Raw genomic sequence first — 23,353 nt, 5'->3', positions numbered from 1 at the left:
TTGTGCTGAAATTACAGCATCCTAAGACCCCAGCGTGGATCCCAAAAATCTAGAGAATACTATATTCCAACAGAGAAGTGATCATCAGATTTATAGCTAATTTTTTAACAGCAGTCATGAAAGTCAGAAGACGGAAGAACAAGATCATCAAAATACTGAGAGAGAATAACTGAAACTAGATTTGTATATCAAAAGAAACTATTGATTTTCTTCTATTTCCCTTTATAGAAAAACTCTATGGAGAGCCATCGATGTTGGCATGTTCATTTCCTCTCCTCAATTCTCATAATTGCATGTATTAGGTTTAAGATGTCTATTAGACATCCAAGCTAATCACACTTTCACCCCCACCACTCTACCAAATTTGCCCATGCCACAGTCACCATGTCCATGTTGCTAAATTCACAGATAAATTCTCCATCCTCCGCTTACTTAATAGGAGTTTGGAGAGAGTTGCTCATGCTCTCCTGGAAACATTTTCCTCACTTGATTTTTAGGGGTCCCTTGGTTTCCCTTCTACTTCTTCTTACACCTTCTCTTAGTCTTCTCCGACGACTCCTCCTCTTCTTCGTGGCTTATTGTTGAGGTGCCCCAGGTATCAGCCCTTGGACCGCTTCTTCTTTTTCTGTGCTCACTCCCTTAGTGATCTCATCCAGGATCAAGGCTTTAAAACCAATTACTTGAAGATAACTCTAGATGTTATATATCCAGCCCAGGTTTCTGTGTATTATATACGGTACTGGGATTAATAGGGCTCTTATAGCCAACTGCCTAATGATCTACCTGGATAGCTAATAGACTCAAACTTAATATGTTTAAAATAAAATCCTGATTATCCCCTACATCTAAATCTGCTCTATCCATAGCCTTCCATTTGGATTAATGACAACTCTATCTTGCAGTTGTTTAAGCTAAAAACTTTGCACTCATTCTTCATTCTTCTTTCTCTCACACTATCCATCTACTCCATCAGAAGAATTCTATTGCTTTTGCCTCACCCTCTCCACTCCTAACATCCTGTTCCACGCTACCATCATTTCTTGCCTAGGTTAATCTGAATGGTCTCTTGAATCATCTCCAGCTTCCTCTTTTGCATCCCTAATGTTTATTATTAACCCAGCAGCCAGAATAATCCTTTTTGAAATCTACGTCAGATTATATTACTCTGCTGAAAACACTTCAGTGGTTCTGTTACACTCAGATAGAAATCAGTGTTCTTGATAGCTGGTGGGAAGCAGCCGCATAGCACAGGGAGATCAGCTCGGTGCTTTGTGACCGCCTGGAGGGGTGGGATAGGGAGGGTGGGAGGGAGACGCAAAAGGGAGGGGATATGGAAACATATGTATATGTATAACTGATTAAATTTGTTATTAAAAAAAAATAAAGTCTCCATTAAGCACTAAAAAAAGAAATCAGTGTTCTTATCAGCTGACATCACCCTCATCCTAGCCCTGTATCTAACCCCTTTTTTGTTTATTTTTTTACTAAACTTTCTTTTGTTTAATCTGCTCCAGCCATCCTGACCTCCCCACTCTTCCTCAGACGTATGTGGCATGATTCCACTGCAGGGACTTTCCATTTTCTTTTTTTCTTCTTCAAATGCTTTCCACCTAGATGACTGCCTGATCCCTTCCCTCAGCTTCTGCTCAGTGAGGCTTGACATGACTACCATTTTTAAAATTGCATCTCCTATGCTATCTTTCCTAATCCCCAGACTTCTCATCTTTCTTACCCTGTTCTGATTTTTCTGGAAAAATCTGAGCACATATTACCTAACAACTAAATTATTAGATTTACTGTTTGTACTCCCCCCACCCCAAACACACACACACACACACACACACACACACACACACTTATTCACTCATTCACTCACACTTGTATCTAAGTTCTGCCAGGGAAGGATTTTTTTTTTTTTCTGCTCATTCATTGAGGCCCAGAAGACTGATTGCTACATAATAGTGCTCAATTACTCTTGAGTGAAAAACTATCCCTTAAGAACAAGGGCACAACCTAAAATGTTGCTAGTTTGGGGAGGGTCATTGTGGTATGTGTAACGTGTTTTTCCTTATTCTACTTGCATTTTTCTAAATTTCTATAAATATGAAATAGTTCTTTTGAGAGAGAAAAACTTTTAAAATGTATGTCATTATTACGTTTAGGAAGAAAGTGTAGAAACCATGAAATCAACCAGATGTCAGTTTCCAGATATATTTAGCCATTACTTGTCTGTGACTCTTATGATTTTTTGTTACTGTTGTTTTTTCAGGAACTACTGTTCAGCCGATCTCTATTCCCCATAGAGGTGATAAATTTGAAGAAGGGATTTTTTGCATGGCCAGTGGATGGGGCAAGATTTCAGAGAGTAAGAGGCATCAAAAGAATGTAATATTTCTTCCAGGCCCCTTTACATGCCCAGTGGAAGCAGGAATTTTGTTGGTCTTGAATAATACATTTATCCTGGGTTTTTTCCCCCCCTGAGTTCTGGCCCAATGAAGACTTCTGGTTGTCTTCACCATAAAAAGTCTGTACTTAAGGCTCTACATAAAATTCCTCCTACTGCCATTTTGGTAAGGTGTATCAGATGAAGGAACCAGAGGTGACTATAATAGATGAAGAATAATACAGTAAAGTAACAATAGTTAAGCTTCCTTACCTTTAATATTGTGATTTTTTTTAAAAATGAAGAATTTTACAGAATATTGCCTTATTGACTAAAGTTTTCCTCTTGAGGAAACATTTAAGCATATATTCAGAGAAGCCACAATTGCCTATGTTACCTTAAAAATCTAAATTAAAAAAAAAATGTCCTTTATCACATAGTATAAGATTTTAGGAAATAGCATCATTCACAGCTTAAAAAAAGCCTTCTACATTTTGGTTAAACATCTACAAGTTTTAAACTTGTAAGCTTCTTATTGGTTTCTTTCAGTGAGGACAATTGCTGACTAACATACCAGTCCCTTCTCCACAGCAGCAGAATATTCAAATGTCCTACAGGAAGTGGAACTTCCCATAATGGATGACAGAACATGTAAAACTGTGCTGAAGGGTATGAACCTTCCTCCCTTGGGAAGGACCATGCTGTGTGCCGGTTTTCCTGATGGGGAAAAGGATGCCTGCCAGGTAAAAAGCATAAACCAGTCCAGTTACTCACCCACTATCATGTGGGTGATCGTGGATTCTGTCTTTTTTTCTCCTGAGCTGCTTTTGGGGGGGTTACTTCTTCAAGATTCCCTTTTCCCTCGTCTTTCCATCTGGCTTCTACTGAAAAAGGTTCCTTGACCAGGGCTGAGAGAATTCTTTTCTGTCCCATGTCCATTCTTACTCCTGTACCTCTTTTGGGGGGAGTGAAGAGGAGAGGCAGGGAAGGTGGTTTCAACATTTCCAACCTAATGGAATCAAACAAGATGACTACTTTGGCTAACTAACTAGGTCAGCTCTGAATTATTTTTCGTTCCACCTTTTGTTAAACATTGTAATTTTTCTTCAAGCTTTAGTGAAGAATGCAGTGTTTGCACAAAGTTTGACCAAGGATAGCATAGCTACAGTAACTATGGGGTAAAAGATGTTGTGAATGACAGTGACCTCCCAAGGCCAACATAACAGCTTCAAAAAGAAGACCAGGGCTTCCCTGGTGGCGCAGTGGTTGAGAGTCTGCCTGCCGATGCAGGGGACACGGGTTCGTGCCCCGGTCTGGGAAGATCCCACATGCCGCAGAGCGGCTAGGCCCGTGAGCCATGGCTGCTGAGCCTGCGCATCCGGAGCCTGTGCTCTGCAAGGGGAGAGGCCACCGGAGCCTGTGCTCTGCAAGGGGAGAGGCCACAACAGTGAGAGGCCCGCCTACCGCAAAAAAAAAAAAAAAAAAAAAAAAAAGAAGACCAATCCTGACAAGATAAGAAAGGAAAGGGAGGCCACTTTGTGAAAGACATGCGTTTTAAGTTTTAGATGAAGAAGATAATTTACTTGGAAAGTGTTTTTTGTTTTTTGTTTTTTTTTGCGGTACGCGGGCCTCTCACTGTTGTGGCCTCTCCCATTGCGGAGCACAGGCTCTGGACGCGCAGGCTCAGCGGCCATGGCTCACGGGCCCAGCCGCTCCACGGCATGTGGGTTCTTCCCGGACTGGGGCAGCACGAACCTGCGTCCCCTGCATCGACAGGCGGACTCTCAACCACTGCACCACCAGGGAAGCCTGAAAGTGGGTTTTTTTTTTGTTTTCTGTTTGTTTTTTTAACTGTAGGAGCAGGGATTCTTTATTCTTTGCCAGCAAGCAGCTTGAAACTGCCACGTGAAGATCCCTAAAATTTTCTGTTGGAAAAATGCTTAATTTTTCTTCTAGGGGGCAACAGAATAAGGACCAGGAAGAGTTTGGGATGAAGGAGATAGAAATTTGCAGTTATTCCACTTTCTAAATTGGAACATAGGTAGACTTAAGTTGCTTTGTCCTGTCTCATCCTTTTTAAGCAATCATTTTTTGGATAAAGCTCTCCAACAGCTCTGTGCCTTTTGAGGGGGTTTAATCTGACACAAAATTGACGTTTTCAAAGCAACATATCATTCTGAAGAATTATTAAAGAAAGGATCCTGAACTTGTGGGTCCTTTATGCTCTAGTCTGAGAGCCAATGGATCCTTTATATATAGCCCCTGGGACAAAATTAGGTTCCCAGGAATTCTGTTTTTAAAGCCTTGAGCTATTGCATGACCTTAGGGGCTCTATTCACTGGTGCTGTGGGCTTGGGATGTGACACAGTCTTTCTGAGCAATTCCAGATGACAAGCTATAGTGGAGGCATATATCTGTGAACTCTCCCTCCTCCTTCTATTTATTTTGAAATATATATGATTGTTCCCAAAAGACTGAGAGGAAGTGAGGAATTAAGTGCTAGATTGACAAGATTGCATGAAGTGGGTGGAAGGAGGTTATATCTAAGCAAAAAGACAGTCCTTTGAAACTAATGATGAAGAAACAAAATGATAGACAAAAAATGTTGATGAATAATGACCTTTGGGCTTATATGCTTCTACTTCTTCTCTCTCTGAGATGTGTGCTGATATTTTTGGACCTGATAAAATATTTTTAACTTGTGACTATTTTAAAATGTCCTCTTTCTCTATTATAAAAGGGGGACTCTGGAGGTCCACTTGTTTGTAGAAGAGATGATGGAAACTGGGTTCTTGCTGGAATAACTTCCTGGGGAGCTGGCTGTGCTAGAGTTTGGAATCGTTACAGAAATAACCATAGAAGGGCATCACTTGGCATTTTTTCCAAGGTGTTTGAGTTAATGGATTTCATCACTCAGACCATGACAGGTGGGTGTCATTTCTATGAATTCCTCCTTCCTCATTTCATTGCAACTCAAAAAATGATCATGCTTCTTTCAAGGATAGTTACTCTATGTTGCAGATATAATCAGAAATAAGCTTTAAAATAAAGCAAGAATATGGCTGGTTTTCAGTTCCTAATACAATGTACATAAACTTCTAACTCTGAATTAATTAACACTGATACCCGTCAATTTAATTTGAACATCAACTGGATCTTCACGTTTATGGTCATGTAGATTTTCATGAAATGTGGGCTTTTTTGTACTTATGAGATTTTAAAATAGTTTTGCATATAGACTCATTAGAGGATTCTTTCTCCATTTAACCAGTTGACATAATTTTTTCCTAAACTACTTAAGATCATTAAAAATAAATCACCTGGCACAGGTTTGATCCCTGTTTGGGGAACTAAGATCCCACATGCCCCAAGGCCAAAAAAAAAAAAAAAATCACCCTTTCTCCCATTCACCCTTGTTAATTTTACTTGGCAAGAGTTGAAACATAAGGGAGGCTTTGGAAAGTTATTTTTGTTCTGTGGCACTGAAATCTAGATTCAGAAAATAAACATTGGACTGCAGATGCCTCAAGGAACTTCCCAACTACTGGGGGAGACAAAGAATTAAATGGATAGTTGTGATAAAAGGTGAAGGTCACATAAGCCCAGAGAGCTATAAGAACACTGAGGGGGGGCCTAGGGGGCTCAGTTCTGAGGGTCCAGAAGCTTTGCAATGAAAAGGGACAGCATCTGCTCAATAAAATGGCACAAGGGACAGCCTCTGCAGAATAAAGAGGCATAAGGAAGCACAGCTTACAGGAACAAGCGGTTTAGTGTAAGAATCGAATGTGTTAAAGGCCAGGACTCAGAGCAGCAGAACACAGTGTTTCACCATCCCTCCCTCCCTCCCTCCTTCCTCATTGTAGTCCAAGACCAGCCACCTAGCTGATGATTTGCAAAGCACTCCTGCTGCTGGTCCAGCTAAAGACTAGCGCCTCCTCAAACAAGAGCCCACTCTCAGCTCACTTTCATTTGGTCTTCAGAGTAAAAGTGTTCTGTTCATTGCCATTACTGCAGGGGGAAATTTTTCCCCTGGTAACAATTCTATTCAGTTTTCATCACCTAGAAGAGAAAGTTTAAAAGGTTAATAAGCGCTGAACAAAGGTTAATGGTAACAATATTTTAAAATGGCAATGAAATCAGGCAATAACCATCAATTCCACAGTCAAATGAATATCAGAATGTGACAAGTAATTTATTTAAATAACACCTCCTTAATATCATCCTTCTAAGCTTCTCATTCCCTAGTTGCCTGTTCTAGATTCCAACAATTAAAATGTGACACAGGAGTCTGAAATTTCTGAGCGAATGCTGGAGACTTGCCATGTCATTGCTAAAATTTGTGTACTTTTACTTTAATATCATTATACAAAGGTATGTTATTATAACCCAGGAAATCCTAGTTAGAGATGGGAAAACACCATATTAGTTTCATACACTATAATTTGACAGCTTCACTATGACTCATGATTTGAGACAATGGGGTAATTGTTAAATCTGAAGAACGCAAGTAAAGAATATTATGAATACTCTTCAGCCATAAAAAAGAATGAAATCTTGCCATTTGTGACAACGTGGATAGGACCTTGAGGGCATTATCCCAAATGAAATAAAGAAAGGCAAACACTGTGTGATCTCACCTATATATGGAATTAAAAAAAAAAAAAAAAGCTGATAGATACAGAGAACACACTGGTGGTTGCCAGAGGTGGTGGGTGGGCAAAATGGGTGAAGGGAGTGAAAAGTTATAACTTCCAGTTATAAAATAAGTCCTGGAGATAAAAATGTACAGCATGATGACTATAGTTAATGATACTATGTTACATAGTTGTAAGTTGTTAAGAGAGTAGGTCTTAAAAGTCCTCATCACAAGGAAAAAAATTTTTGTACCTATGCATGGTGATGAATGTTAACAATAATCACTGCTGATGATTTCACAATACATATAAATAAAAAATCATGTCATAAACCTGAAACTAATATAATGTTATATGTCAATTATACCTCAGTAAAAGTTGGAGAAAAAGTATTGTAAAGAATATCAGATGGTTAATTAATAAAATTATTATATATTTTTTAAAATTATGATTTAGAAATTTTCCTAACAAAGTCTGCAAATACAAAGTATAGGTCATGGCACCTACAAATAAATACATTTCCATAAATACAAATTATATAATATAAATTATATAGCTTCAAGCTGAGTCTGTACAATATGTCTTGAAATGTCCATGGCTGAGCAAAATAATCAGCTTTGTTCCTATGTTTTGGAAGGTTGTAGACCTCAGGGAAGAGTATTATTTGGAGAAAATGGGAAGATTCATTATCCCCATTCGAAAGAGAGCAACTATTCTCATAATCGGTACGTAACCCTGGTAGGAATGATCCCTGGGTTTTTCCCCCAAGTCATGCCATTTTACGGGGCCATGTTTTGGCAATTTTGTCTGGTATCTCAATTACTTTATTTGATTAACATAAAACCCTAAATATTTTATCTGGTATTGGATGGCAAATATTTGCTAATTGGTACTTCTGATACCTGTTAGTATGAATCATCAGCATTAAGACTGGAGCTTGGGTTTCCCTGGTGGCACAGTGGTTGAGAGTCTGCCTGCCGATGCAGGGGACACGGGTTCGTGCCCCGGTCCGGAAGGATCCCACGTGCCATGGAGCGGCTGGGTCTGTGAGTCATGGCCACTGGGCCTGCGCGTCCGGAGCCTGTGCTCCGCAACGGGAGAGGCCACAGCAGTGAGAGGCCCGCGTACCGCAAAAAAAAAAAAAAGAGTCTAAGTTGACTTTCTGTGAGTCAACCTAGTAATAATATAATACCAATAAAGCCTTTGCCATCTTTACTTAAACTTTTAGAAGAATAGCATCCAGAGTCCTATTCTGTTAGAGTCCTGGGCTGGGGTGTAGGTAGGAGGTCTCTAGATACAATCGTTAGAGAGGAACATTGATAGGCTGGAGATTACCTGAAGGACAATGACCAAGATAAAAAGAAATTCAAAACAGTGCCTTGGGAGATGTGATGGAGGGAACTAGGAATATATTCATTCCAAAGAAGACTTGACAGGAGGAAGGAACTGTCTTGATTTATCTGAAAGACTACCATAGAAGCAGAATTGGACTTCTGATTAACTGCTGAACTGAGAAAAAGAGCAGAGGGTAAATGTTAGAAGAAGGTAGATTTCAGTACAATGTAAAGTAGTTTCTAATTTGAGAGATTTCTGAGATTTAATGGCCTGTGCAGGAGATAATGAATTTCCTTTATAAGTGGATATTTGAGCAGAGGATGGATGGCTATGCGTGAGATTCTAGAAAGCATTTATCTATTGGATAAGAGATACACAGATGACAGACAATTTACCCTCAAAGACAGAGAACTTATGATTCAATTTAGATGAAGTATTGAAGAGATGTCTGCAAGAAAGACTTTCAAGACAGAGGGTGTTCTTAGTAGTATCAAACATTGCAAAAGTCAAAATGAGTTCAGATAAAATGCCATTGGATATGGTAATTCAAAAGTTAGGAACTGATTCAGTAGAATTGTAAGGTTAGAAGCTATATTCACAATGCATTAAGTGATAGTTGAAGACTTGGTATCTCTTCACCAAATAGTAAAAATTAATTGAGGCCCTAAGATGTGTCAGGCACTATTTTAGGTGCTAGTTATACAGCAGAGAATGAAACAGACAAAAATGTTTTCCTTTGTGGGGCAAGTTGTGGGGTGGAAAGTGGGGATAATACAGATAATATTATATACAATAGAAGATGGTAAGTGCTGTACGGGAAAATAAAGCAAGAAGGAGGGGTAGAGAGTGTTGGTTTGTGCAATAATTGGGGAAGATGTTCAGGAGGACTGCACTACGAAAATCATATTTGAACAAAGACTTGAATGAAATGAGTGAGGCCATCAAATGATCATCCTGGGAAGGGATATTCCTGGCAGAAAAAAAAAATAGTACTTAGCTAGAGCTAAGTGAGAGAGGGCGAAAGTGGTCATGATTATGAGTGGCTAAACTTATAGAGCATAAGAGGGACTTTGGAGCCTTCTTATGGAGGAGTAAGATATGGAGCCACTGGAGGACGCTGAGCAGAGGAGGAACATGATCTGACACATGGTAAAGGATCTCTTTGGCTGTTGTGTTGAAAATAGACCATAGAACAGGCAAGAGCAAGAGCTGAAAGACCAGCTCCTGCAGCAATCCCGGTAAGGATGAAGATAGCTTCGACCAGGTTTGTAACAGTCGAGATGGTGAGAAGTGGTAGAGCCACGGGATTTGCTAACAAGTTGAAAATTTGGGTTTCAAGAGAGAAAGACTTAAGATTGTGTTGAAGGTTTTTGACCTACAGGAAGGAAGGAGGTGCTATTGTTTGAGATGAGGAAGACAGTTGAGCAGTGAAGAGAAGGAGGAAGATGGGACAGTGGCTTTGGGTAATAGGGCACTAGGATTAAGAGAAATGGGGATTTTGCTTTTTTTTTTTTTTTTTGTGGTACGTGGGCCTCTCACTGCTGTGGCCAATCCCGTTGCGGAGCACAGGCTCCGGACGCGCAGGCTCAGTGGCCATGGCTCACGGGCCCAGCCACTCCACGGCATGTGGGATCCTCCCGGACTGGGGCACAAACCCGCGTCCCCTGCATCAGCAGGTGGACTCTCAACCACTGCGCCACCAGAGAAGCCCAGGATTTTGCTTTTTGAAGGGTAGGGCTAACTGTTCTTATGGGCAGAAGAGAGAGTAAGAGTGATTAGTCAAGAGAAATACATATATATGTGAAGGAAGTTTCATGAGAACACAACAAATAAAGATTTAGCTTTGGAAAGAAGGAAGATAATTCTTTTCCTGGGAAAGTAACAGAAAATGTCAAGGTAATCTATGGGAAATTTGAAGGAATTTACACTAGTTGCTGTCTTAGTAATTGTAAGCTTTGAACTGCTTCATGTTTAGAGAATGAAGTTAAGATTAAATAGTTAAGATATTAAATAGCTTGTAGGGGCTGAAGTAAGAAGTCAACTAAAGAGAATAAGACTTTCAGCTACATTACAACTCAATATTAGCATGAATTTTTACCATATTTCAACACATCGAAAACAGACTTGTTGTTCATTGTTATTTTATGTACCACCAATAAAGAAAACAAAATACCCAAGATTAGGAGATCTCCATATAAAAGTGGGACGCCTATACCTTCAGTGTAAGGCAATACAAGGCATAAGCCCACTCATGTGGAAAGTTACATGCCTCAATCTCAGCAATGGATGTAGGGAGGGGTACAAATCTTCCTGAGAATTTGAATCATAAGCTAATATTCATGCAAGTCTGTAGTCTAAAATTTTCACCACTAGTGTAGTCTAAAACACCTCAAGCAGAAAAATTTAGTAGTATGCAGTCAATAGTACCCCCAGGTGACTGGCCAAAACTATTACAAATCCTCTCTTGAAACACTTTCAATCCATTGATTGTAAGACTAACATTGTGAGATCCTTCTAACTGAACTTTAAGACTCCATTGTAAGATCCTTCTGATTTTAGAATGTTCAAATGTGAAAAGACATGTCTTAGAAATGTCATAAGGCATGGAGCCAATTTACCTACTTAGTGACTCCACCATGCTAAGCAAACTTGAATGATGGAAGAAGGGTCTTTTAAATTCCAAATGGAGTTAATTAGCCAATGGTAAGGGAGAAAGAGACAATGTGAAATTGAAGCAGGGAGTTATAGTCTCTCCAAGCCTGTCTTTATTCTCGTAGGTGGTAGCTAGACTCTCAGAAATGGCAGATTCATGGCATTCAGATGGTCTCCTTCCATGGAAGATATTACATCTTTTAGAGCCTAGAATGGTGCCTGGCATATAATAAATGTTCAATAGATATTTGAATGAATAAATCAATGATTAATTCTGGTACCCCTCTCTCACTCAGCTTGACTAGACCTCAGAATCCCTTTAATGCAGCAATCACTAATGATAAATCAAGGTTGGCATGTGACTTGAAATCCATTTTCCATCTTTCAGTTAGAGATTTTTTTTTTTTTTTGTGGTACGCGGGCCTCTCACTGTTGTGGCCTCTCCCGTTGCAGAGCACAGGCTCCGGACGCACAGGCTCAGTGGCCATGGCCCACGGGACCAGCCGCTCTGCGGCATGTGGGATCTTCCCGGACCAGGGCACGAACCCGTGTCCCCTGCATCGGCAGGCGGACTCTCAACCACTGAGCCACCAGGGAAGCCCTGAGTTAGAGATTTTGAATTAGAAAATAATATGATGAAAACAAGAGAAAGCAGTGGCCTTTGAAGTCATAAAGCCTAAACTATATTTCCCATTATATGTAAGATGTGATGACTCTTTCAATATCAATGCCAGTTTTTCTATTTGGAGAAGGGGGAGTAATTTCTTTCCTGCCTACCTCAGAGGGGGGTAATGAATCCCAAGAAAGAAGATGGATATGGAGTGCTTTTCCAACTAAAGTGCTTAGAAAAGTGGGCATCGTCATATTTTAGGCAGCTTATTGCTTTTTAAATCAAAGTGATTAAAAAATGATTTTAATAATATTTGAGGCAGTCTATTTTTACATCTAGTTCAGGATGATGAGCTTGAATAGAAAAAGAGTAAAGCAAGGAGTTTCTGGTTAAGGAGGAGATGTTTGGTGAGAATTACAGTGTTTGGTTTTGGAAACTGGGCACAAAAGGGTTGGATAACTCCTACAGTCCTGAGAAGTTATTACTTGGAGGGCAATGGAACAGTTAGCAGGTCTAAGGTTGTTGATAAAGACAATGGAGTTTTAGAAGGAAGCTCCTTCTGACATGTTAGGTTCCAGATAAGGTTGCTTTGCACTCACTCACAAACAGAAAATGAACTATGGTTACCAAAGGAGGGAGAGGGGTGAGGAGGGATAAATTAGGCATTTGTGATTAGCAGATACACACTACTAATATAAAATAGATAAACAACAAGGACCTACTGTATAGCACGGGGAACTATATTCAATATCTTGGAATGACCTTTAATGGAAAAGAATCTGAAAAAATATATATATATATGTACGTGTGTATAACTGAATTACTTTGCTGTACGCCTGAAACATTGTAAATCAACTATACTTCAAAATAAATAAATAAATAAATAAATGAACAATGAAAATCATGACAGAGGGTCACTTGTCAATTAAAAAAAAAATTGCTTTGCACTCCCATAAATGTGAGCCATAGAAGACCCTGAGGATGTCTGGCCCATTGGGATTTCTTTTCTTGAGTAAATAGTATGAATTCATGTAGAAAAATAAAGGTAAATGATTGTGTGTTAAATTATGTAAACTACTTTCAAAATGTTTAAACATGTTTCTAAAGATATTTGTAAAAGGTCACAGCTCACCTTACTGGAAGTTGGATAACATTGCAACTGCAGGGATTATGACTTAGGCTGACCTAGGAGGATGTGGCTGCTTTGGGTTAAAATATGCTGCATGGTCAATCCATAATTCATAATCCATTATTCAACTTCTGGGTGAATATTATGAATTTTCAATTAGACTATTAGAGAGATGAATCTTAGGTTTCTTAAATTCGTAGATCAAAATTCTTGCATTTCATAACTAAATGAAATTTAAAGGGTGGTTTCTGACCATTCTCTAATTAATACTGCTCCATTTGTTGGAGAAATGCCAGCAAGTTGAGCATAAACAAATTATTCTCACATAAAGAATTTCCTTTGACTTTTACCTTCTAATATCCTGTAAAATTTTAGTATTGAGTTATGAGCTAAACCTCAGATATTAGATCTTATTTGCCACATTTGACTCTGCCATTTATTATACTTTCTTCACTTTCTCCTCTGCAGCTTATGTATCTGGAAAATAATGGTACCAGAAAATAAAATTATCCTAATAAAATTTACAAGCTTAGACATAGAAAATCAAGTTGAATGTGACCATGACTATGTATCTTTACAATCAAGCAGTGGAGTGCTTATTAGTGAGTATGCTACATTTATTTTCATTTGTCATTTTAGAGTATCCAAACAACAAAAGAGGGGCTGAAGGATCTGAAATTAGATTTCTGCACACAGGGAAATTATTTCATCTTGCAAACTGTGCCCTTCTTGAAGGGGCCAAGAGTGTGTGTGGTAAGAGTGGAAGCAAAGACCAGCATATTTCCTGAGGTTTATCGATTCCTTTCTCAAGTTTAATAGCAGTATTGAACGAAATTGATCTCACAATTGTCAGAAACTTCCTTTCAAGGCCATGTCAGTTTTTTCCTTCTTACCACAAAAGCAGGTGCATGTTTGCCAAATCTGGTACAGACAGAAAGCATATGGAAAAATGTAAACTATTCATAACCTTACCACCTAGAGGTAAATGCTGCTAACATTTTGATGTATATTTATCTATACATATTATCTGTACACACTGAACTCTACATTGCTTTATAATGTTCTTTTTTCTCATGACAATAGATAATTTCATGTCATTTAATTTCTTTTATTGAATACCTCTTATAAGCTCTATAAGCATAATTGATATATTTACTTTAATTGAAATATTATGTGTTAAGCGTGATAGAAGGTCTCTGGAGCTGGCGTAGACCTCGGTCTCTAGGTCTCCATATGGCCAATGATTAGGACAAATATCTCTTCAGAAGTATTTGACAGAATGCTATAGCCAAGGTATTGTGCTAAGGGTTATAATATTTATTGACTAAATGATTTCATGCTTCAGGCCTTTTTACCCAGTAATCATTCTTTTTTTTTTTTTTTTTTTTTGCGGTACGCGGGCCTCTCACTGTTGTGGCCTCTCCCGTTGCAGAGCACAGGCTCCGGACGCGCAGGCTCAGCGGCCATGGCTCACGGGCCCAGCCGCTCTGTGGCATGTGGGATCTTCCTGGACCGGGACACGAACCCTCGTCCCCTGCATCGGCAGGTGGACTCTCAACCACTGCGCCACCAGGGAAGCCCCCAGTAATCATTCTTTAAACCAATCATTAAACCAGATATCATACCAAATACTGGATGTATACAGAGTGAAAGCAGTCTCTGCTCTACTGAGCTTGCAGTTTGGTGAGGCAAATAAAGGTGTACCACAAAGTAGGAAATGGCGCAGAATAGGATATGTGCTGTGGGGTTCAGAAAAGCTCTTGTTTTCATTGGTTGTCAGGGAATGTCTGTGGAGAGCTGGACTTTGAGTTAGACCCTGAAGGATGAGTAGAATTTGGACATGTGAGATTGGGTATGAGGAAGTAAATGGAATATAAGTTATTGAAGCAGAGTGTAGAATGAATTAAAGGGACCACTGTATACTTTGGTGTATTTAGAACAGAGAGTTCATGGAAGGTAGTATCAGAAAAGCACGTGTCTAAGTTTGTTTCCATCATTTTTCAGTAATCTTATCTCAATTTCTTTTGCTTTGAAGGTAAGGTCTGTGGAAATATATTGCCCTCACCATTGCTGACAGTGACCAATGAGGCCACAGTTGCCTTTGTTTCTGATACAGACAACAGTGGCAGCAGCTTTGAGCTTACCTTTACTTCCATACGGAAGAACTCAGAAGCAGGTAGGTATTAAATCAGGCATGCAATTCCCTGCTGTTTTTCTGTGATATGAGGGTGAGGAAGAGGGAGTGCCTTTGGCTATTCACCTAGGATTTCCGCAACACTTCCATAGGTTCAGGATGTGGGGGTGGGGCTGTGCTGGTGGTGGAAGGGATGATTCACCCTGCTGGCTATCCTCACCTGTATCCCAGGAACGTAGGGTGTTACTGGTAGATTCATGCTCCAGAGAAACACATTATAAAGGCAAGCAACTAAGGAGGTCTTTACTTCATCAAGAAATTAGCTGTGTGTGTTTAGCAGAACTTACTTCATCAGGACTGTTAAATTGTCATATGATTAAGATCTTCTATTTGCTTTTTTTTTAAACTCTAAAAGGGGATCTTTGTATGTAGTTTAAAATGTTTTAGCAGTTTAAGAGACTAAAACAAAAAGTAAGTCTCCGTCTCATCTAACTCTCATCCTACTTCCTGGAATCAAACACTGAAAAGTTTCTGGAATATCCATAGACAGAGATTCTGAGCATTTACAAACGTATATATTCATATTGCTTGGCAGTGCTTTCTCTACTTAAAAATATCTCAAGGATCTTTCTAGATAAGCCCAGAGGGCTTCTTTATAACAACTGCTTTAAATTATATTGTGTGATGTCCCTTAATTTCTTACACCAGTTCCCTATTAACAGACTTCTAGTGCGTTGCCAGTCTTTGCCCATGCAAGCAATGCTGGTCTGTTCCTGTGTCACTGTTTTTGGACGATGTGGATGTATATAATTCCCAGAAGTGGACTCACTGGGTCAAAGCGTTTGTGTCTTTAAATCTGGTAGTAATTGCCCTCCAAAGAGGCTGCAGTTGTTTACCCTTCTACCAACGGAATATGAGGGTGTGACTGAGAGCCCTTTAATGTATAGAGGGAAACTTTAAAAGTTTATATCTTCTCTTTGACCACTTCTCTGGTTATGTTTATAATTTATACAGTTGACATTTGAAGACCTTATTATTGAATTTAACCAAAACTGTACTCAGGCTGTTGTGATTTATGGTGATCCTGAAGAGGAACAGGGGTTGGGTGGTAACATTCTGTCCTTTAAATTTAATCCGAAAAGTATGAGACAAACCAGAGTAGTTGGAGCATTGGCTGGCTTCCTTGGATACCATGAGGTAGAGTGGGGATATGAATTTCTTATACTGGAAACTCATGGTGCCATAAAACTTTAGCTTTAAAATCTATCGCTTCGGGCTTCCCTGGTGGCGCAGTGGTTGAGAGTCTGCCTGCCGGTGCAGGGGACACGGGTTCGTGCCCCGGTCCGGGAAGATCCCACATGCCGCGGGGCGGCTGGGCCCGTGAGCCATGGCTGCTGAGCCTGCACGTCCGGATCCTGTGCTCCGCAACGGGAGAGGCCACAACAGTGAGAGGCCCGCGTACCGCAAAAAAAAAAAAAACCTATCACTTCAACTGATTTACCAGTAAAGTTTTTAATAGAAACATGCAAAATTTGAAGAATGTTTCAGAATACTTGGAAGGTGAAAAGGAGGTCCCAGGGAAAAAAGAAAATGTGAACACTGAGAAAATTTTTGGCAGCGATTTAAGGTAAAATTTTAAACTTTTTTTTCTGTATTAATCCCTTCAATTGCTGAAATATTCACTTTTATGTACAAGAAAACTAACCAAAAAAAGATTATTCAAAGCTATAATTTCTACGTGAGCCCTAAAAGTTAATTTTTGAACTAAATCTTCAAATATACTTTCAGCTTTGACCTACCAATTTACTGCGTATGAAAAATTATCCCTTCTGGCCATGTTGCCACATCCTTAACACCTACTATGTGTCCCTCAGCTAGGTGTAGTGTGGGTTGGAAACCAGGAATATAGATAACTTTGAAATGTTTATTTGGATAGTCAGGGCAGGTGAAGGGAGCCCAGTTCCCTGATGCAGCAGATCGGGACCCATATAGAGTGGGGTTTAGGTGAAGCAGATTTCAGATGTGTTGCCTATCACATAAAGTGTAGCCATGCTCTGTTTGGAAGGAGGAATACCAAGTTTGGGTTTTCTTTTCTTTTTTTTTTTTTTGTGGTACACGGGCCTCTCACTGCTGTGGCCTCTCCCGTTGCGGAGCACAGGCTCCCGACGCGCAGGCTTAGCGGCCATGGCTCACGGGCCCAGCCGCTCCGCGGCATGTGGAAACCTCCCTGACGGGGACATGAACTCGTGTCCCCTGCATCGGCAGATGGACTCCCAACCACTGTGCCACCAGGGAAGCCTCTGGGATTTTCTTTAATTCACCTCTTCTCATTGTCTTTATTTTTTATTTTTTATTTTTTCATTTTTTTTATTAGTTTCTGCTTTATAACAAAGTGAATCAGTCATACATATACATCTGTTCCCACATCCCTTCCCTCATGCATCTCCCTCCCTCCCACCCTCCCCATCCCACCCCTCCAGGCGGTCACAAAGCACCGAGCTGATCTCCCTGTGCTCTGCGGCTGCTTCCCACTATCTATCTACCTTACGTTTGGTAGTGTATATATGTCCATGCCTCTCTTTCGCTTTGTCACAGCTTACCCTTCCCCCTCCCCATATCCTCAAGTCCATTCTCAAGTAGGTCTGTGTCTTTATTCCCGTTTTGCCCCTAGGTTCTTCATGACATTTTTTTTTTAATTCCGTATATATGTGTTAGCATACGGTATTTGTCTTTCTCTTTCTGACTAACTTCACTCTGTATGACAGACTCTAGGTCTATCCACCTCATTACAAATAGCTCAGTTTCGTTTCTTTTTATGGCTGAGTAATATTCCATTGTATATATGTGCCACATCTTCTTTATCCATTCATCCGATGATGGACACTTAGGTTGTTTCCAGCTCCGGGCTATTGTGAATAGAGCTGCAATTCTCATTGTCTTTAAATTAACAGTCAACTGAGGTTTCTATGCATACTAAAAGTCAGATATTCTTGCCCTATCTATAGAGTTTTTCCTGCGAGATAAAATTATAGTACATTGTTATCTTGAAACTAGTGTTTGATTCCCACATGAAATGGAAGGGTACAAAGCAAAGTTGGAGAAAACAAAACTTTTTGGAAGAAAATTAATTGGATGATGTTAATTGGATGATGTTACCTCTGTTTTCTGATTTTTAATTTTTTGTAACTATAAAGCAAAGTCCCCTAAAACTTTTACAGCCACGCTTTGTGAAATCTTGAACCCTACTCGGGTATTCAGTCCTGGTAATATGATGGTGATTCATTTTAAAAGTGATGGTGAAAAGAATTTCCAACGCTTCAAAGCTAGATTCAGCGTTTTACCCTCAGGTGAGTATAAACACTTGTATGATTGTGATATTTTGCTTATGAAAATGGTTATAGGGAAGATAATTTAACCACGTTTACCTAAATTTAGGGTGCTTGAATCACCTAGGTAGCAAAATTAAAATGCAGATTCCTGGGCCCACCCCAAAGATTTTGATTCTGTAGATGTGGAATGGGGCCCTGGAACCTGTGCTTTAAGAAGTACTTCAGGGCTTCCCTGGTGGCACAGTGGTAGAGATTCTGCCTGCCGATTCAGGGGACGCGGGTTCGTGCCCCGGTCCGGGAAGATCCCACATGCCGCGGGGCGGCTGGGCCCGTGAGCCATGGCCACTGAGCCTGTGTGTCTGGAGCCTGTGCTCCGCAACGGGAGAGGCCACAGCAGTGAGAGGCCTGCGTACCGCAAAAAAAAAAAAAAAAAAAAAAAAAGAAGAAGAAGTATTTCAGATGATGCCAAGAAACTGTGTCCACTAGATGATCAAAAAAGATTCAAGGCACCTTATATGAAAAGTAGATAATTCAGATTTGAGAGTGTAACTCAGAAATGAGATTGGCTTTGAAGGATTAGTATGATTCTAGTCATTCTAGAAAATAAAGTAGCCTTTACTCAGACAAAAGGAATATCATATGCAGAGACCCTAATGTGAAAGAGAATGGATGTTGTACAAAAAAACTACGAATACCTCAACGTTGTTGGAGTTTTGGAGGGAATGATAAAAAAGGCGAGAGTTAGATCATGATGGACACAGGACATTAAATGTTAAGTACCACAGTGACAGCATATCTAGTTAACATTTATTGATTACTCACCCTGTACCAGGTATGGACTAAGCATTTCACGTGTATTATTACATTTATTCCTCAGTACAAACCTAAGAGGTTTTGTATACTGTTCCCCTTTTCACAGATGAGGGAACAGAGGCTTAGGAGTTCAATAACTTTCCCAAAGGTGCATAGCTGGCAAGAGGTGGAGCCAGAATTCAAACCTTAGTGGTAAAGTAGAAGATGGCATTAGAGGTTAGGAGTGAACTCACTCACAAGGAAAGTAGTGAGGAAATCATGGTAAGAATTTATTCTGACATTGCTTGATTAGTTATGTTGTGGGGAAGGAGATATATGAAGAAGAAAAATTCCAGCATCATTTCCAGGATTCTAGCTTGAGTGGCTGCATGGATGGTAGAGTCATTAAATGATACAGAGAAACATAACAAGACCATCTTGACTGTTAAAATCAATTGATTCCATTTGAGATATGTGGATTTTTATGAGCTTGTGGGAGATTCAGATGGAGGTATCCAGCAGTCCTAGAATTAGTCCTAGATCTAGCAGTCCTAGATCCAGAATTCAGGAAGGAGATTTAGATCGAAGACAGACATTTGGAAGTCATATATATGTAAATGAATAAAAATAGGGCTATGAACAGTACTTTCGTGGAATATCTTTCAGAATGAAGAATAGGATCCTGAAATAAAGGTTGAGATTGGGAAAAGATGACCATAGATATATTTTTTAAAAACCAAGAGAGTAATTTCATGGAGCCAAGGAAGGAGGAAATGCTTAAAAGGGTACAACAGGGATATTAGGAGATATACGACCAAATCACATGTATGGGATCTGGCATTTAACATTTGAAAGATAGTAGTAGTTAGATCAACTTAAGAGCGGTTCTATGATTGACCAGTGTAAGCAAGTAGGGTCAGCTACTATATGCTACTCTAAATATTTTCAATTAATATTTTTTTCCTCTGCAGACTCTTTAAACAAAGTTGGATCAACATCATCTTCCAAAACCAATGCTGTATCTTCTACAAAAGATATTCCATATGGTGAGTTGATGACCATGTGATTCTTATCTGTTTAATTTCCTTTCTTTGTTAACTAGATATCTCTTTACAAAAGCCTCATCTTGCATTGATATAGCTTCACAGTGAGCAAGAATGAGTTTTATATTTAAGCCCGTGAAATTTCCAGAACCCTGTTTGGGTTTGAGTATAGACTTATAAATAGAGGGAAGAAGAAATAAGCTTTATGACAGGAAAAAAGAGGTACAGAGAGCAATCCTTGTCCGCATTTATTCCTATGCAAACTTAATATTTAAAATATCTTCCTAAATTCTGTGTTTAATATGATTTTGCATTTGGGGGCAAAGGGTGAAAACAAAACTTTTTTGTTTTCATTTTTTTAACACACTTGCAACTTTTAACTTCATTATAATCTTAAGTGTCTGGTTAAATATTACGAACTTTCATTGCTCTGTATGCATGTATTTCATATGTTCTAGTTGATGGGTTTTAATATCAATAGAAAGTTGCACAGGGAGCTATAAAGAGGGGAAATTGTCTGCCTCTTACGGGGGAGTCAGAGAAGACTTCATGGAGAAGATAGTACTTGATCTGAGTCACAGCAGTATTCCAGACAAGAGAACAGCATTTGGATATCTGAGACAATTTGGTATGTTTGGGGATTGGTAAATGGTTTTATACAATGAGAAAGAGAGATTAAACAGGATGTATAATAAAGAACCTTGTATCCTTTGCTAACAAACAGAATTTTCCTACTAGAATGTAAGTTCCATGAGGGCCAGGATTTTTGTCTACAGTATGCTATTCATTGATACGTCACCAATGTCTAGAACAGTGCCTGGCAACACCAAACACTAAATAAATATTTGTTAAATGAATGAATAAATATAATTTTTTAGGCCAGTACCTAAAAACCTGATTGCTTAGCAGAGTTACCTAGGCAAGCTTTTAAAATCAGATTCTACAGAGGTGGGTCTTAGGAATCTATATCTTGATGAAACTCATCTGGTATTTGGGAATTACTACTGTTGGCTATGGCAAGCCATTGGGGGAGGAGTGTGTTCTTAATTATTTCAGTTGGATGGGTCATTAGTTTGATCTCCTTTGCTGTAGGTGTCTGTGGCATCCCTCCATTTAGTCCCCAGTGGCTTTCCAGGAGAATTGCAGGAGGGGAAGAAGCCTGCCCCCACTGCTGGCCATGGCAGGTGGGTTTGAGGTTTCTAGGCAATCACCAGTGTGGAGGTGCCATCATCAGCTCTACTTGGATTCTGACTGCGGCCCATTGTGTGCAATCGTGAGTGAGACTGATGATATTTTACTAATGTATTTATGTACCATACCTAGGACATAAATATAATTGTCTAACTTCTAAAATCATCCAGACTAATTCTAAAGCATGAATCTTCCTTTCAGTGTTGCTGCCCCAGGTCCACCTAGCCTCTATTTAAACAATGTCAGTGAGGAAAAAGCAAATCAAATCTTGAAATTGTTCATCCCATTTATAGGGATCTCTGATTATGTTAAGCCCAAGTCTGCTTCTCTGTAGCAGAAACTTATTGATCTAAATTTACTGCAGTTCCAGAAAACAAGAACTCAATCTCTTTCTTTTTTCACATAACAGCACTTCCTATGCTTCAAGAGCCCTCTCACATTGCCCTTAATCCTTAAGCTAAATGCTCATTGTTCTATTGTTTGTAATTCCAGAGGCCTCACCGTGCAATGCACCTTACCCTGGATTGGTTTAGTGTTGTTCCTTTTAAAGTATGGTTCACGACAGTGGAGAGCACAGTAGGATAATCCACACCTTGATCACTGAACTTTCAGTGTTTTTAAATTGTAAACTATACCATGATATGAAAAACTGTACATTAATATACATATGTAATCTAAAGAATAGTTAGTAAATGTATATTTGTGTCCCTACTACCTAGCATAAGAAGGATCTTTACACTTTCCTTTCAAAACCCCTTAGTGCCCCTCCCAAAGAGGTAAACACTATGCTAAATTTTGTGTTCATAATTCCTTTGCTTTTTTTTGTTTGTTTGTTTTTGGTTTTAACATCTATGAATCCCTAAAACCAGTATATCGCCTTGTTTTTCCTGGTTTTGATATTAATGTAAAAGAACTATAGTTTATATTCTTCTGTGATTTGCTTTTATCTTTATAACATATACAGATTAAATGATGTGGATGTGTGTAACTGTAATTAATTCATTTTCAGTCCAGACTAGTTAAGGCAATCACTTGTGGGTTGGTTCTGGACACTGTATATTTAAATACTCCCAAGGATAAACAAGGTCCTACCGTATAACAGAGAGAACTATATTCAATATCCTATGATAAACCATAATGGAAAAGAATATTTTAAAAAAGAATGTATAGGGCTTCCCTGGTGGCGCAGTGGTTGGGAGTCTGCCTGCTGATGCAGGGGATGAGGGTTCGTGCCCTGGTCCGGGAAGATCCCACATGCCGCAGAGCGGCTAGGCCCGTGAGCCATGGCTGCTGAGCCTGCGTGTCCGGAGCCTATGCTCTGCAATGGGAGAGGCCAAAACAGTGAGGGGCCCATGTACCACAAAAAAAAAAAAAAAAAAGAATATATATATATATATATATATATATATATATATATATAACTGAATCACTTTGCTGTACAGCAGAAATTTACACAACATTGTAAATCAACTATATTTCAAAATAAATAAATAAATAAATACTCTCCAGATAATTCCAATGTACAGTCAAGGTCCAGAACCCTTCCCTGTCCCTGACTCCATCTTGACCCCTTCTCTGCTTGTCCCCAGTGGACCCACCCCCTTCCTCAAAAATGCTGTGCTTGTTCCTTTCTCAGGGTCTGTGTAGTTGCTGTTCTCTCTGCCATTCAGGACACGAAGGTGCATTTAGTTGTCCTGTCTCCTTCGCCTCCTCTCGGCTCTGAGTCTCACTGACTTTCCTTGTTTTTGATGTCCTGGACAGTATTTAGGAGTACTCATCTGGTATTTTGTAGAATGTACCTCAGTTTGAGTTCGTCTGATGTTTTTCTCATGGTTTTACTGGGATTTTGGATTTGGGGGAGGAGGAACACAGAGGCAACATGCTCTTCTTATCACATCATATCAAGGGTACAAGCGGTCAACATGACTTTTCAATGATGACGTTAACCTCCATCACTGGCCCAGGCAGTGTTTGCCAGGTGTCCCAACTGTAAAGTTACATTTTCCCCCCATTCTTACCTACTCTTTGGAAGCAAGTGGCTAAGGGTAGCCCACACTCAAACAGTTGGGCATTAAGCTCCACCTTCTTGAGCACAGAGTTTCCTACAAAAGTTATTTGAAA

The 23,353-nt window shown here is 39.5% G+C and overlaps 1 protein-coding gene across 1 annotated transcript in view; it reads left to right on the top strand.

Moving 5' to 3' along the window:
• The window catches only part of OVCH1 (ovochymase 1), a gene marked incomplete at both ends in the record, with an annotated part of 86,270 nt that overhangs the window by 3,161 nt on the left and 59,756 nt on the right, over positions 1-23,353 (top strand). Inside the window, 12 exon segments of the mRNA XM_081250211.1 lie at positions 2,270-2,365; positions 2,975-3,126; positions 5,124-5,310; positions 7,655-7,742; positions 13,212-13,345; positions 14,779-14,919; positions 15,030-15,127; positions 15,131-15,160; positions 15,892-16,018; positions 18,096-18,224; positions 19,970-20,044; positions 21,134-21,314. Of these exon segments, the coding sequence (XP_081106337.1) occupies positions 2,270-2,365; positions 2,975-3,126; positions 5,124-5,310; positions 7,655-7,742; positions 13,212-13,345; positions 14,779-14,919; positions 15,030-15,127; positions 15,131-15,160; positions 15,892-16,018; positions 18,096-18,224; positions 19,970-20,044; positions 21,134-21,314 (1,438 nt within the window).

Source organism: Mesoplodon bidens, assembly GCF_964165515.1.
Source record: "Mesoplodon bidens genome assembly, chromosome: 11".
NCBI classification, from domain to species: domain Eukaryota; kingdom Metazoa; phylum Chordata; class Mammalia; order Artiodactyla; family Ziphiidae; genus Mesoplodon; species Mesoplodon bidens.
This window is presented reverse-complemented; position numbering and strand designations above follow the sequence as displayed.